General features: G+C 34.8%; 1 protein-coding gene across 1 annotated transcript; it reads right to left on the bottom strand.

The window, feature by feature from the left end:
• Window positions 1-5698: 5698 nt before the first annotated feature.
• LOC108370810 (heat shock protein 27-like) lies at window positions 5699-6904 on the bottom strand. Its single transcript, XM_017626218.1, has one exon. It carries the CDS (start codon window positions 6589-6591, stop codon window positions 6127-6129), a length of 465 nt encoding a protein of 154 aa, XP_017481707.1. The 5' UTR covers window positions 6592-6904; the 3' UTR covers window positions 5699-6126.
• Between the last annotated feature and the right edge of the window lie 7438 nt (window positions 6905-14342).

Below are 14342 nucleotides of genomic sequence, written 5' to 3'. Positions count from 1 at the left end.
TAATAAACAATCGTGGTACAAAGCTCAATAAAAATATTAAAAATAACGATTCTTCTTGGCTCCTTCTCGATAGCCAGATCACTTTGAAGCGTTGACCGATAAGTGTTGATCGCGCGCATGTCACATGCTCGATTCTTCTTCTATATAGGATTTTCGATATTTTTATAATTAGGTGTGTCCTCCTATTGAGCGGACAAAATTATCCAGCAGCAAAAATTCTGAGAATTTAGCAGCATTCGCTCTCAAAGAGAATAGCTTTGGATAAGAATAACCTTTTTAAAATACAAATTAATTATATCAGAACGAATAAGTTATTTTGCTTATAATTATTTGTGATATAATATGGTGACGCATTCCCAAGCCTGTAAAGCTGGTTAGCTTCGTAATGTACGATTTACCTACGGTTTTCGTCTTGCCCGCTTTACCATGCCTTCTCTGCATGCTGGTACCGATTATCGTGTATGGCCGGCAACTTTGAGGTTGTCATTGTAGGTCGTTTGCCGTCGTTTTTTAATCTCACTGGCATCGTACCTTTGCTGCAGTGGCTTTGTTGTTTTGGCCCAAGTTAATAATTGTTAAATGTAAACGAAAATAAATTAACACCTCCTGCATCTACCGGGGTGGGTCTAGTAGCGGCTCCCTTTTTTGTGCTATGAACTAAAGGGAAACTTTTTATATACAAGAACGGGATAACGGTCTTTGAGAATCGCTATTTGATATTAAACCTCCTTTCCTATTATTTAACAACCGTTCGTCACTCCGGGCCAAGATCAAAACACTTTTTGGAATTGCTTCTCTGGTTTGAGAACCTGTAACTGCATAGAGACAGTATTAAAATCCCTTAAAAGCTGTTCAGTCGTATCTAATAGGTATCCTTACCATTAGCCGACTTACACACGAATACATTTCATAACCGCTAAGAAAATCAAGTCTGACTGAGCAGGCAACATTCCCCATTTAAAGCATTTTACTCGCATATAGTGGGAGGTCTTCGCTACTGCTCTACAGTGAGCATCCGCTACAATTTGCTATCCAATTTGTACTATGTCACCTCTCCAGGCTTCGGTTAAGTGTTGCCAGTAGTTTGATGTTTGCGCTTAATCCGATCTCATCACGTCATCTATTAACGAAGTTAGTTACACATTCACCCCATTTTAGCACTGCTGTATTGTCAGCGATAACTCTGTGCACACTAATCACACAGATCATATTGATCCTCATTGAGATGAAATTCTTCTGCAACCTTGGACCTCTGCGCTTAAGTGACCTTTTGACATTTTCCATTAAGTCATTGTCTGACACGTTATTCGCACTGTTTCCCTCACTTCTGACAACTTGGTGCTTTTCTTTATCCATAACGTGGAAATTTTTGAGTTTTGTGCTTGGTGCGTTTTTGGTGTTTTTTTGTTTAATTTGTAACCTGTAAAACTTAAAAAAAAAAAATGTTGTTAAATTTATAGCAATTGTAACTTTTGAAAGCAACTTTACAAAAATGGAAACAAAATCATGACACAATGACAATCATAAGCGAGAACGTCCACAAAACAAGTGGCAGCACTTGCAATCATGACATGACAGAATTGCATTCGGTAATTCACCATTGCCTGACAAATGTCGACTGCTATGAGAAAAAGCTTCCGGTTGCTGGCACCAGGAAACTAGCCCAGAACCTATTGAGGGGTGGTGCGCCTTCAAACTATTTGGCCGCCACAAAGTGCGAAAAATCACGTTTTATCAAAAAAGCTGCTCATATCTCAAGCCTTTAATTTTGGGCTGAATTTGTTAGATTTTTCACAGTAAAATAAATAACGAACCTTTAAAAAAAAGAATTATCAAAATAGGGTTAGATTTGAAGAGTAGATGCATTTTGTGAGACAAAAAGATTTTTTCCCACTGTGTGCCGGTGGATAATACGCTGCAATAAGGCATACATATTAAAAAGGGAATATCAAATTTCCTTAAGTTTCAGATTTCAAGAAAAATTTAACATTTACATAGGTAAACCGTCAGGAAAAAATTTATAAATTTTGCTTAAATTTAAGCAACGCTGGACACAGCTGCAGATTAGAAAATAAGAACAAGAATGTTAACTTCGCTTGGACCTGAATATTTTAGTTTAATCCTCTTTCTGGAAAGTTTTTTCGAAAGTTCGAAGAATTATCTCTCCTTGTTTCCGGACTGGTTATAGCACTCAACACCTTGCCTTGGGTAACTGATTCTGCTGGTGTTGGCTAGATATTTCTGACAATGATTATTTTCCACCACCAGGACAAGCTCTGGCAAGCGACGGCGATATAATGGTGAACTATCTGTGCCTGTCCAGAATAGAGAAGTATTTCCGGCTATGTAGTCTGTTTTTAAAATTCTGACACCTTTTATTTCAGCTTTTTGTTGTACATCTATGTTTTTTTTTTTTTATTTGGCTCGACATTCAGTTTTAGTACTTACCCTGCAATGTTGAATGAAAATAAGTTTTTTGTTTACTGACGAAATAAACGCATAATTCTTTATTAAAACATTGTTCCGCAACAATGCCGATTGCTACTTTGCGTTTCAAGTTGCACCTAAAAAGTGCATAGGGTATAGCTGCAGTTAAATAATATTTATTTATTGCAATTTGCTGCTGTTAGTGGGCTGCAATAAGATAATCCATTGAACTTTCAGCATTTCAAGTAGTTTTGCTATCGAGCTTCAGATTTGCATAAGACACGTTTATCATACCCACGTATGAGGTTTAATGTTCTGTATGTGAATATAAGCATACATACATACTTACATATACATAACCATAATTATTATTAATATATTATCTGTTCAATAGATAAATCCACTCGCCCTCATAATCGTATAGACTTTCTTTCATTTCCTGTTATTGCATAAAATTGTTTGACCAACAAAACGCAATCGATTTTGCAGTTAATTTCAATCTGGCCTTCTTGGCTTATATAGATATACATATGTATGAATTTTCTTCTTCCGTTAAAAGCCATGAGTCGAACTCCTGTACTAAAAAAATTACTAACTCGTAAATATTTATTCTTATTGAAAATACTTATGAAACTCAAAAATTTCAATTTACGAATAATTTGCATTTAAATACTTACGTACATATATGTATATGTATGTCCGTTCTGATGAAATATAACCGCATTTTTTATAACCAGCTACAAGCTGGCTGTAAGCGCTTAAGTAAACGTCTTCCAAACCCCTTTATTGAGGATTGTTTGGCTTAACAGAACTCCAAGAGTGTTAAGATTTTAGCAATTTCCCTTTTGCGGCAATATCGATCTTTGTTCAGGAGCATAATGTTAAAAGCAGTGTTGGCAAAATGTTAATCTGATTAACGATTAAAATGTTAATCGACATTAACGATTAAAATTAATTAACCGTAATCATCCGTACGATTAATGATTACATTTTTTTAATCGCTTATCGTCGGTTGTAATTACGATTAATTAATTTTATTCAGTAATCGTTAATCCCATTTAAAAAAAATCTGATTAAGTGGTCTAGTTTGTCCGAATTTGAAACCAAATACGGGTTATGGTTATTTTTTTTGTGTTTCAAGCTTATAAAAAATGAATAATATATAAAAAATAATAATTATTATTATTAGTAATATATAAACTGGGAATTTTTATAACCCATTGCAGAAGGATATTAAAACCTAGTTTACTTAGCGTCTGTTAAAATAGATCTTAATGAAAATGCACACCAAATTTATGAGGAAAACCGACTTTGCCATACCCGATTAAAAGGGCTTGTGTGTACAGTAAAATCCCAGCATAAATTTTTTAATCACCAAACCTACTTAATCAAATTAAATTAAGAGTTAATGATTTAAAAATTGATTTTGTTTTTTAATCGCGGTTACGATTAACTTTTTTAATCAGATTAAAGTTAATCATGATTAAGTGTAATCGGATGGAATTTAATTGAATTAACCAATAGATTAAAAAATCAATCGATTAGTGCCAACACTGGTTAAAATACATGCATATGCATGTAAGTGTGTAAACGTACATTAACGTATGTATAATATGTACACATCTATGTATGTACACTTGTATGTACATACAATTGCCCTGATGCTCATCTGCGAAAACGATCAATGATCGCGATGATTGTGACCTTAAGCGGCGTAATTTATTTGTCACTCAAGCGTAAAGTGCGATCAATAAATTGTTTTCTATTTTTCTCCACGCTGTGTTTGGGGTATTTTGCAATGCATTTATGTATTTTTTACGTTTTTATCGAACGCCCAATGTACATATTCGCGAACATTTTTCTAGCGCTTTGTCAGGTTTGAAAGCTATTAGCTTCATGCTGTTGTTGTGATCTTATTTTCCATTTCCAATTTTGTTTACTTATTTATTTCACTTCGCCATATACGTTCTTAACATTCTCACAATTAGTTGGTTTTAAGGTGTGTATGTATGTGCATGTGTGTGTGGGTTTGTAGAAGTTGTTCGCGAGCGCGCGCGCGCGCTTATTTCCAAATATGTGTCGGTTACGTTGCTGGCGCGCCCACCTACGCGTATACGCGACTTAATTTAAAGCAATTCAAGTTGAAGGCACAATTTGCAAATAAAATAAATTTAATGAAAATTGTATACACACACACACACTTATATATTTAAACAACGCCTCTTATTTTAATATTTGTTGTTATTTGTTAAGTTTGTGTTTTTTGTTTTCATAAATAATTCCCTAGTTGCGAGCTTTTTTTTGTAAAAAATTGCCATAATATATTTATTTGAAGCGTAATTTTACGAACTTGTAAATATTTTATTATAATCAGATTTTTTAATTCCTGTTTTGGGGAGACAATATAATAATAATATAATAATATTTAAACATTAAGTGTTGATTGTATTTACAACAAGTTTTCGGCACCAAATTTAGGCAGTCAATATAAGATTTTTCAGAATTTGGGTATGCAGTTTAATTCTAGTTTAATTTAATTCTAGTTTAATAAAGTACAAGCTTTAGGTTCTAAAAATCATCGAATATACTTTGTATGGAAGAAAATGCGTTAAAAAATATCCAAAAAAAACCCAATATATTAGCAACTTATGACTTGCACTTATACTAGAATTTAATGGGCTACAAAACTGCATACTCATAAAAATTCTGAAATTGAAAATTTTGAAGACATCTAAAATATTTCTTAGTCAACAATAAATTTTGACAATAAATTTGAATTCCTCGGTCGAAAAGTCCATCAAAAACCATTTTTTTTTTTGTTGGAGCTAGCCAGCAACGTATTCATTATTTTTCGAAGGTTCAGTTTTCAACCAAACTTTTTGGGGGTTTAATATAAAGATTATATAATGGCACTATTTTTTCCTTCTAGGCCATTATATCAGCTTTTTGATCCACATTTTGCCATATTCCTATCGAGAGATTTACTATTTTTTCCATCGACACTCCCAAAGCGCACACTTTGCGCCCGCACAATTAACAAATCATCTGCAACAATGATTCCTTGTTATTGTTTAAAATTCATCACTTCTCATTTTTATGTCTAAAATATTTAATCGATTTCGAACTTTGCGTGACTCGTTTAATCCGTATCCGCCCGAATAGGGGGTCATTCCCGCTTTCGAAGATCTGCATGCTATACATTTTCTCTTACTAAATGAACCTTTCTAGGATTTTCAATAAAAGTACTATTAAAAATTTCACATTTCTGTAACATTTATTTTATTTAACTATGGTAGTTTCATTATGATTAGCAAAAGTTGTGTTAATTACAAAAAAGTCCAGAAATTGCAAGTAAATCAGTGATTGCATTTTTCTGGTGATTTACAACAGAAATTCAAAGTGCGATTTAAGTCGAAAGAAAACTTGAAAGTAGAAAAGCATAAAGTGCACTCCACACTTTAGTGTAGTGCACTAATTCATAACACATGCAGACATATGTATATATGTATATGAACGAGCATTCAAAAATAAAAATACAAACAACAGCATACGCTTTAAGTTTCTTGGCAAATTCTGTGTTAAAAAAAAAACACACACACACAAATACATATAAATACCCAATGCGTATGCCAATGTTAACTAAAAATATGTATAGCAAAAAAAAAATTTTATATCCTCTTCGCTTTGCTCTAATGCTTATCAGTTCTTAATGCTCAGATACGGCAGTCCGACTTGACGCACATAAACACTCCGTTCAGTTTGCACTGGTGGTGGGCATTTGACGGTGAGAATGCCATCGGTGGAGAGTTCGGAGCGCACATCATTGGGATAGAAGCCACGTGGCAGGACAAAACGCTTGACTATGTGCCGGCCAACATAGTTGTCACCATCACGCCGCTTCTCATGTTTCGCTTCCACCACCACCAAGTCGCCCACTGTCTTCACTTGAATTTCGTAAGGCTTGAAAGGATGCACATCCACATTCGCCTCGAAGCCATCTTTGCCAACAATCACACGACTCAGATCGGGCGATGAGTTAAAGCGGGCCAAACGCTTCCAGTATGGCAAGTCCCAGTCGGCTAGATCCAAATCACGCCACAGGCGTCGGCGATAATCCCAATAATCCCAATCGGTCAGCGTATTAGACGATGGAACTACAGCCATTGCGGAGACAAGACTAGGCAAAAGTGTTTTTTAGATATTTTCCTTCACAAAGGCACCCAAGGAAAGGCGTTGTTTTTTAATTTACTTTTTTTTTGGTTTTGTTCGTTAAATCGCTTGTGCGCACAGATGTTTTTTTTTTTTTAATTTTCAATAATTTTTTCTAGATTCCTCTTCGATGAACTTTCTTTTTCTTTCTATACAAGAAATAAATAGTTCTCGAATTGAGCTCCACACCTTTTACTGGCTTTGATTTTTTTTTTGTCGAACGCGTTTGCTCACTCCCGGGGATACGGTTGAAAACGTCCGAACACGATTTCCGCGCTGTGCAAATAAACTCGGATTAGGTTGGGCGCCAGCTTTTTATAGACGTGCCAATGTTTGTGTGTGTGTGTGTGTGTGTAATGGTTGCCGCCGGTGTGGAGCTTTGCTGCCAATGCTCACATGTTTCAATATTAGCGGCGCATGTTTGAATATCACTTCGGTATTGTTAGTTCGATTCCTAATTCAATGGCGATTAAAGCTGCGCAAATTACTTCGTTTAAACACTGTTGTTGCTCCGACGACTTTTGTTGCTGCTGCTGTTGCTTGGGTTCCCCGAACCAAAATTGTAAATTTATTATTTGTTTTATTTATAATTGCACAAGTACGTGACGCACTTTTCCCGCATCTTCGCTCCAGCTTCCGTTGGGAGACATGTTCAGTGGGAAATAAATTTCAACTTTTTCTCAAAACTAATATAGAGCATTAACTGAATTACAAATAGTGGCTTTTGTACGGCGATAGTGGACTTTACTTATCAATCGAATACATACTCAGCCCAAAGTGTTTGCAAGAGTTACTATCCACCCAAAGTAGGTTCTGATGTTTGCAGAAAAAAACTGGCTAGGTGGCGCTGGTGCACAAAATATTTCCATTAACTCAAAGAGGTCTAAATTGCAAACTTTATACCGAGCCTCGAAATAGACATCTTAAAAGGATGTGCCCGTCTACCCTCATCAACTTTAGTTTCGCACTACTGACTTACTTTCTTCAGGCTGAGATCCACACAATAAACATGGTTGTATGTATATTGAGCTATTCTTAGGCCTATTACAGATTTGATCACAGCTTCGCTACGATGAAGGTGCTTACATCATGCCTACTAGCTTTTCAGTCAGCTTCCAATTCATTAGGAGCCAAGTTCAAGCTAACAAGCCTCAGTGGCATTCCTGCTTTCGTAAGTTGAGCAGGTGGAAAGATCTGTACTAGGGATTTTGCGAATGTGGAATTTTAGTCATCCGCGAATGCGAATGCGAATAGCTTAAAGGCATCGAGATAGATATTGCCATGTTATTTTTTTTAATAGTTCAGGATAGACGAAAAATCTAGCTATATAGACTAAAATGCCGTAACTGTCTGTCCACCCGTATATCCGTGCGTGGACACGATAACTCGAGTAAAATATAAGATCTCTCAACGACTGCCCTTTATCCAAAGAATGTATGAAAATACGTTGGGTGCAAAAATACTAAATAAGCTGAATAAAAAACCAAACATTAAACTGTACTGAAATTTGGTTGTGTTTTGCGAGCATATTTGCAGCAATGTTTTAGTGCTTATCTAAGCACCTAAAATGGATTTTTTCTTGCTTATTTTCTTCGGCCCTGGTCATCATATACTTACGTACGTATTAAATATGTACATATCTATGATATGTGAGATTTCAGAAAATTCACACATCCATAAATATACTCGTAAAACAAAAAAAAATCATTTACAAGGAAATATAAGGGATGAATTGAATATTTAAATCCTCCTCTTAGCTAAATTCCAAAAATAACGGAAGTATAAACTTTCAAACAATACCGAACTGGAAGCTGCATATGTGTACCTATACCTACGTAAATATTTTCAACAATAAATTCAAAATAAAATGTTTTGTATGCTCTGGAGTATGATTGCCTATTGTTTGTATTAAAACAAAAGCTCTCACTGCCAGATTCAAAATCAATTTGCCCATTGTACAAATATAGACAATCAGTTACAAGCCACTTATGCGCACAAATACTCATATGAGCCAGTGGCGGATCGTGAGCTCAATAAGAATGAAAAATTTTGCACGCCCAAGTACGATAGACATTTTATTTTAATATATTATATATTGTTTATAAATGAATTATATTTTTATAAATCATATGTTTTGAGTCATATGTTTTTGAGAAAAATGCACCGTAGTAATTTGAGAATTCCAAAATTACATTTCTCGACTGAAAAAAAGATATAAGTATTTACGAGCTAACTCGACGGCACACAGTGTGCATGTTTTTAGCACTCCATGCGAATTAATCTTCCGACAGAAGTAACATTTTGAAAATATTGCCATTGAGTCACAATCACTCCTTGACCTTAAACAATTGATCAAAAATTGTGTTCTTCGAAAAAAAAACATGCAAAATCCAACGGATTTATTCCAAAAAAACATTTTGGTATATTTTATTATACCAATGTTATAGATTTTGAGACGAGAAACTGCTTAAAAAACGCAAAAGAAATTATCCCTCAATTTGAAAAATGCATTATATATTGGCCCCCCATAGATCCGCTCCTGTATGAGCACACACATACTGCCACTATATATATAAGTATGTAAAAATTAAGATATGCTGATGGACTTGTGTATCCGTACATTTGTTTACATTTATGCATTTACTTACATATGTATGTGTGTGTGTGTGTGCGAAGTGACTTGATTAAATATGCATATGGAGCAGTTATGTATGTACATACATATGTATATTGTATGTATACTTTGTAGTGATTTGTTGTTTGCCATTTAGCTATATCATTTTTATGTTAATTATTTTTTTTAACGATCTCGTTTTGCACTCTCATTTCACTAAACACACTCAGTAGCGTTTGTCAATAACCATCCAGGGCAACATTTCATTTATAGAACTGACCCGCCCACCGAAATGTTGTGACGACACTTGTCAGCTGTATTGTTGTTGGGGTGGTAGTACATATTGGGGCTTGTCATTGCCGTTTTTGATTTGCCGATGAAATATCTTTCATTGTAATTACTTTTCATATTACGTTTTAACCTTTCTAAAATTTTTTTTATTATTTAGCTTAGCATCTTCCTTAAAAGAATTTAAGAATTTTACTAAAATTGGATATTTCAAAGGCAGTAGCTTGTGTGCGACTTGCACGCGCAAAAATTCTTAAGTTTGAAATATAAAAACTATAGCAAATATTTTTTAGTTTTAGATGGCTAGACAATCGCACATACATAGATACTCGTCCAAAATCGCTTTAGCAGTTACAGCGCCAAATAAAAAGAAGAAGAATAAAGAGAAGACACTGGTAGTATTTAACCGAAAATTTACGAGGGAAATTCATCTTCAATTTGAAATCGCCTTAAAACTGTTGAGTAGTTTTCCGATGCATACATATGCATACAACTTAAGGCTTTTTGTTAGGCTTAACATTGAACATTTAGTGTATGTATGTATGTATGTAGATATGTTTGTATTAAACACAAGACTTATTTTAGAATGTTCATGAATGAAAAATTATGCTTTATAGAATATTTTCACGTTACCTAAATAAATACAAGTATCTAATTAGTTTTTCTTTTCCGAAGTATATCTGTCCAATTCCTTTTAGTACTGTAGAGCTTTCCGCTAAATTCATTGACTGAGAGCACGCAAAAATATCACAACTTTATTAGAAACTTATAATACAAATCGCATTCTGTATAAAAAGGCATGTAGGCTTTAGCTAAAACAAAAAAAAAACAAGAAAAATATGTAATTTACCACGACCATAAACAACTTTCTTTGTCGCCCACATATAATTGAGCACATTGCATTAGAAAATACCGAGCAGGAAATTTGTTCATTCTAATTTTTCAACTCAATAATTGGCGATGCAGTATAAATATGTACATACATAATTATTTATCAATTTTGTATCTATGTTCACATTTTGTCTTAATCTGGAACCAACCTGAGTTACTTGATAGTAGCCATGGGTAATAGCGCAATTTTTTTGACGCTAGCTCAATAATGCCAGCGCCACCTGTGGTGTCAGCGCACTAACTCAGCGCAATAGCGCAGTGTAATGCATTGAACACGGCGCCATCTGAGTGTCACCACAGTGCCTATCGTCATACAGTGTAGTACACCATACAGTGGAGTCATATCTATTATTTCTATAATTTTTGGCGCTGAGCAACGCTTGTACCGCCAACCGAATTTAATTGCTAGGAATATAGTAAATGCCACGATATTCTCATCATTCTTGAGTAAAGGCTTTAAATTTTGCGTTCTAAACGCTCAAAAGCAAAACCAAAGTACGTGTAAATTTTCAAAGAGTTAAGGCGAATTGTGTAAGTGCCTCATGTGTTGCTTGGTGTTAATGGCGCTGGCGCTTTCCATATACTGGTGTTGGCGCTTTCCATGTACTGGTGTTGGCGCAGCAACTCCGGCTACGGTGTTAGCGCAATTGCGCCTTTTCATATCGGACACCAAATTTGGTGCCACACTTTCGATTGGCTTCAAATTTTGGGCTCTATACGGGAAAAAGGCTAACATGTATTCCAGAAATATATTCCTCTTTTTTTCTGTCAAAGTTTGGATTTTTTCGTCATTCTGACTAATCAGGTACTTCTTCAAATCCTTATATCTCAGGTTCTGCTCATCGTAGAGACTTCACCTGAAAATACTTTTTATGGAAAATTTTCTTTAAGGCAACACACCCCTAGAAAGGGGCGTCGCAATTTTAGGACTCAAGTTAACTAAACGCAGATATTATTGCGGATTTCGGCAGAGTATCCCTTCGTTTTCTGCTACTGTTTAAATCAAAGGACCTTCTAGAAATGGGGGTGTAAATTTTAAGACCAAATTTCAAATATTTAGATTTTATTTTGGATTTCGGCAGAATATCTTTATTGCGAAACAAATGTTATTAACGAACGGGTATTCTGCCGAAATTCGCAAAGAATTCTGTGTATGCTGCGAATGCCGCATTATACTAAAGCCAGCCTTTCGACATAAGCTACTAACTATTCCATACGACCACAGATTTATTCCTAGAAACAAAAATCTTTACATACAAATATTATTTCTGGATATTTAGTCTCTCGGAACCCGCAATAAAATTTACATTTTTGCAAAAACACGATTTTTAAGACCTTGCTAAATGTTCTCATCCTAAGCTTTCGAAAACAAATTACAAAAAATGTTACGCTTTCACAAAACAAACCATTTCCTCACAAAAAAACAAATATATTTTAAAGCGATCTCTTTAAAAACCCAAATTTTTTTAAAACATTGTTTTTATAGGGAATTAAACAAGGATTACGAAGGTATGATTTTAAATCCCTAATTACTGGTCTTCACTATGTAAATCAACTTCACTTTCACAGATCATATCTCTGAAGAAAAAAAGGATAAAACAGATCATATCTCTAAAGAAAAAAAGGAAAAATTAGTTCCTAGCATTCGCACCAGCTTATTTCATGTATAGAACCCACGATTGAGAGAATACAAAGGTTGCGCCGATCTCGGACCGCTATTCCTCTCTTAACGAATTTGACAGAATCGTTGTTTGCATGACGTCACACTGGTGCAAGTTGTTTACGTTTTCCTTGCAACATTTTTTCTTCTTCTTCCATTCTTGCTCACGTTTTGGCATTTCTCTCTCGCAATTGCACCAGTGTGACGTCACACAAAAGTTATTCTCAAAAATCCTCTCTGATCGGCGCAATCTTGTATTCTATCATTCTTGTATAGAACCCATAAAATCGAATTGGAGACATTACATCATTTTTTTTTAAGAAATTCGTCCGACTTAAAAAAGAATGCCGGGGTTTGTATGTACATATGTATTTATTGGCGAAAATAAGAAACCTATAGGTTAAGCTGGAGTCTACTAAAGATATTCGTATTTATTATCAGGTTGATTTGCTACAATTTAAAGTATCTTGCACTTGAAAATTGCTAGCTATTAACCATACGAGCCCAACATTTGCATCAATTCTCCGAAATCCAAATGGAACATCTCGCAAGCCGAAGAATGCGCTTCAAATATCTGAGGGACCACTTCTTCGAGAACTTGGACAGTTTTGGCATTAGTCCATTGAACGAGCTGCATATCTGTACTGCAGGAGTTCATTTTTCGGGGCATCACAATCGGCTTTCGAGGTAACTCCCATTAACAGTGGGCCTGTATTTCCATATTTTGTATTTTCCTCACATGTATGTATGTATTTCCAACATGCGCAGAGTACGTTACATAAAAACTTGGACTAAATATTTGGAAAGTGAAAACCTAGATACATACTATGTATCCCCCCCCGGCCGCTTTAAATAAACCTGCTTTAGAAATACATTATAGAAAAAGCAAAACATTATTGACAGTACAGAACTTCGGAGTTTTAAAATTCTCTACAACTTTCTTTAACTTCTCTTTCAGACTGTATTGGCATAGTCCAGTAGGTAATTGTCTGTTAAAATTCAGTTTCCAAAAGGGCAATAGTTTTCTGATTTAAACTGAGAGGTTATGAACATATGTTTCAGAGACTTGTTGGTAATGGTTGACACTTCCAACAGGGCGAGAAAACAAAACGAAACGAAACACTGAATATGGCACACTTCACAAAAAAGGAAGTAAATTCATTTTAAAATTCATCAGGTTCTCCTTCCGAATAGGTCTACACAATTTCACCAATTTCTCTTTTGTATTTTACAAAATTTGTATCAGAAGTTAGTGGATATATTTTTGAGGAATTTCCTAGTGGTAAACTGTAAAATATTATTCCATTACAAATAGTAAAAGTCCAAAACCGGTGAAAGAAAATTCAAGTGCGCATTGCATTTTTACATTACAAATATTATCTTTGCATAATCAAGTACTCAATGAAAATGCCTTAATTGCAACAATAACAACACCCACAGTCAACAAAAACAAATGTAAAATACCGCCTAATAGCAGCACGCGCCAAACGGGCAAGTGGCAATGGAATTTCAGTGACAATTTAATGCCCGCAATAAAAATTTGAACAAGCGCACACTTTTAGAAATAATTACCCAGCAGCAAGTGCAAGTGTCTTCAGTCTAACATTTAGCTGGTCCCTTTAGATTTTATTGATTGTGGCAACATTTTCATTCTCTCGCTCATTTCGAAATTCACATCAAGAAATCTACTATTTTCCACTTTTTGAACTGAAATTTTAGGTCAGTATTTTGAGTAACCAGCCACAGCTATCTTCTTAAAACTCTGAATTAGTACACACTTTATTTTGCTTAATGCATGTATCTATAAGATCAAATGATATATCTGTAGGTATATGGAGAGCTTATAGTCAATACAATCTACCTGCAATTTTCAAAAAAAAATCAGATTCTGGTATAAAAATCCACTTAAGAATTAAATGTCACCGGTGATTTTATTGTTCATCTTGTATATCGCTTGTTAGAAGAAGTTGGCTTTGAATTGCAAAGTTAAAGTTTAAATTAGTGATAACAGTTAAACCCCAGACGGGCTCTAACATATGAAAGTAGTTTTTGACTTAACAGGATTTATACTGAACCACAATTGGTGACAGATTAGTTGAAGCCGAATCATCGGTGAGACTTCCTCCTGCTTAAAGCTGGACAAAAACTTTGTTTCGGTCTTAGCTGAACATTCTCATTTATAGTATATTTTAAAATGAAATTGTTAAGGACAAACAATGTCCAATGTAGAAACAATATCCATAGATACCAGAT

Source organism: Rhagoletis zephyria, unplaced genomic scaffold, assembly GCF_001687245.7.
Source record: "Rhagoletis zephyria isolate East Lansing unplaced genomic scaffold, Rhagoletis_zephyria_1.1 Rzeph_scaffold_04488, whole genome shotgun sequence".
Taxonomy (NCBI): domain Eukaryota; kingdom Metazoa; phylum Arthropoda; class Insecta; order Diptera; family Tephritidae; genus Rhagoletis; species Rhagoletis zephyria.
The sequence above is the reverse complement of the archived record's forward strand: the minus strand, read 5'-3'. Positions and strand labels throughout refer to the sequence as shown.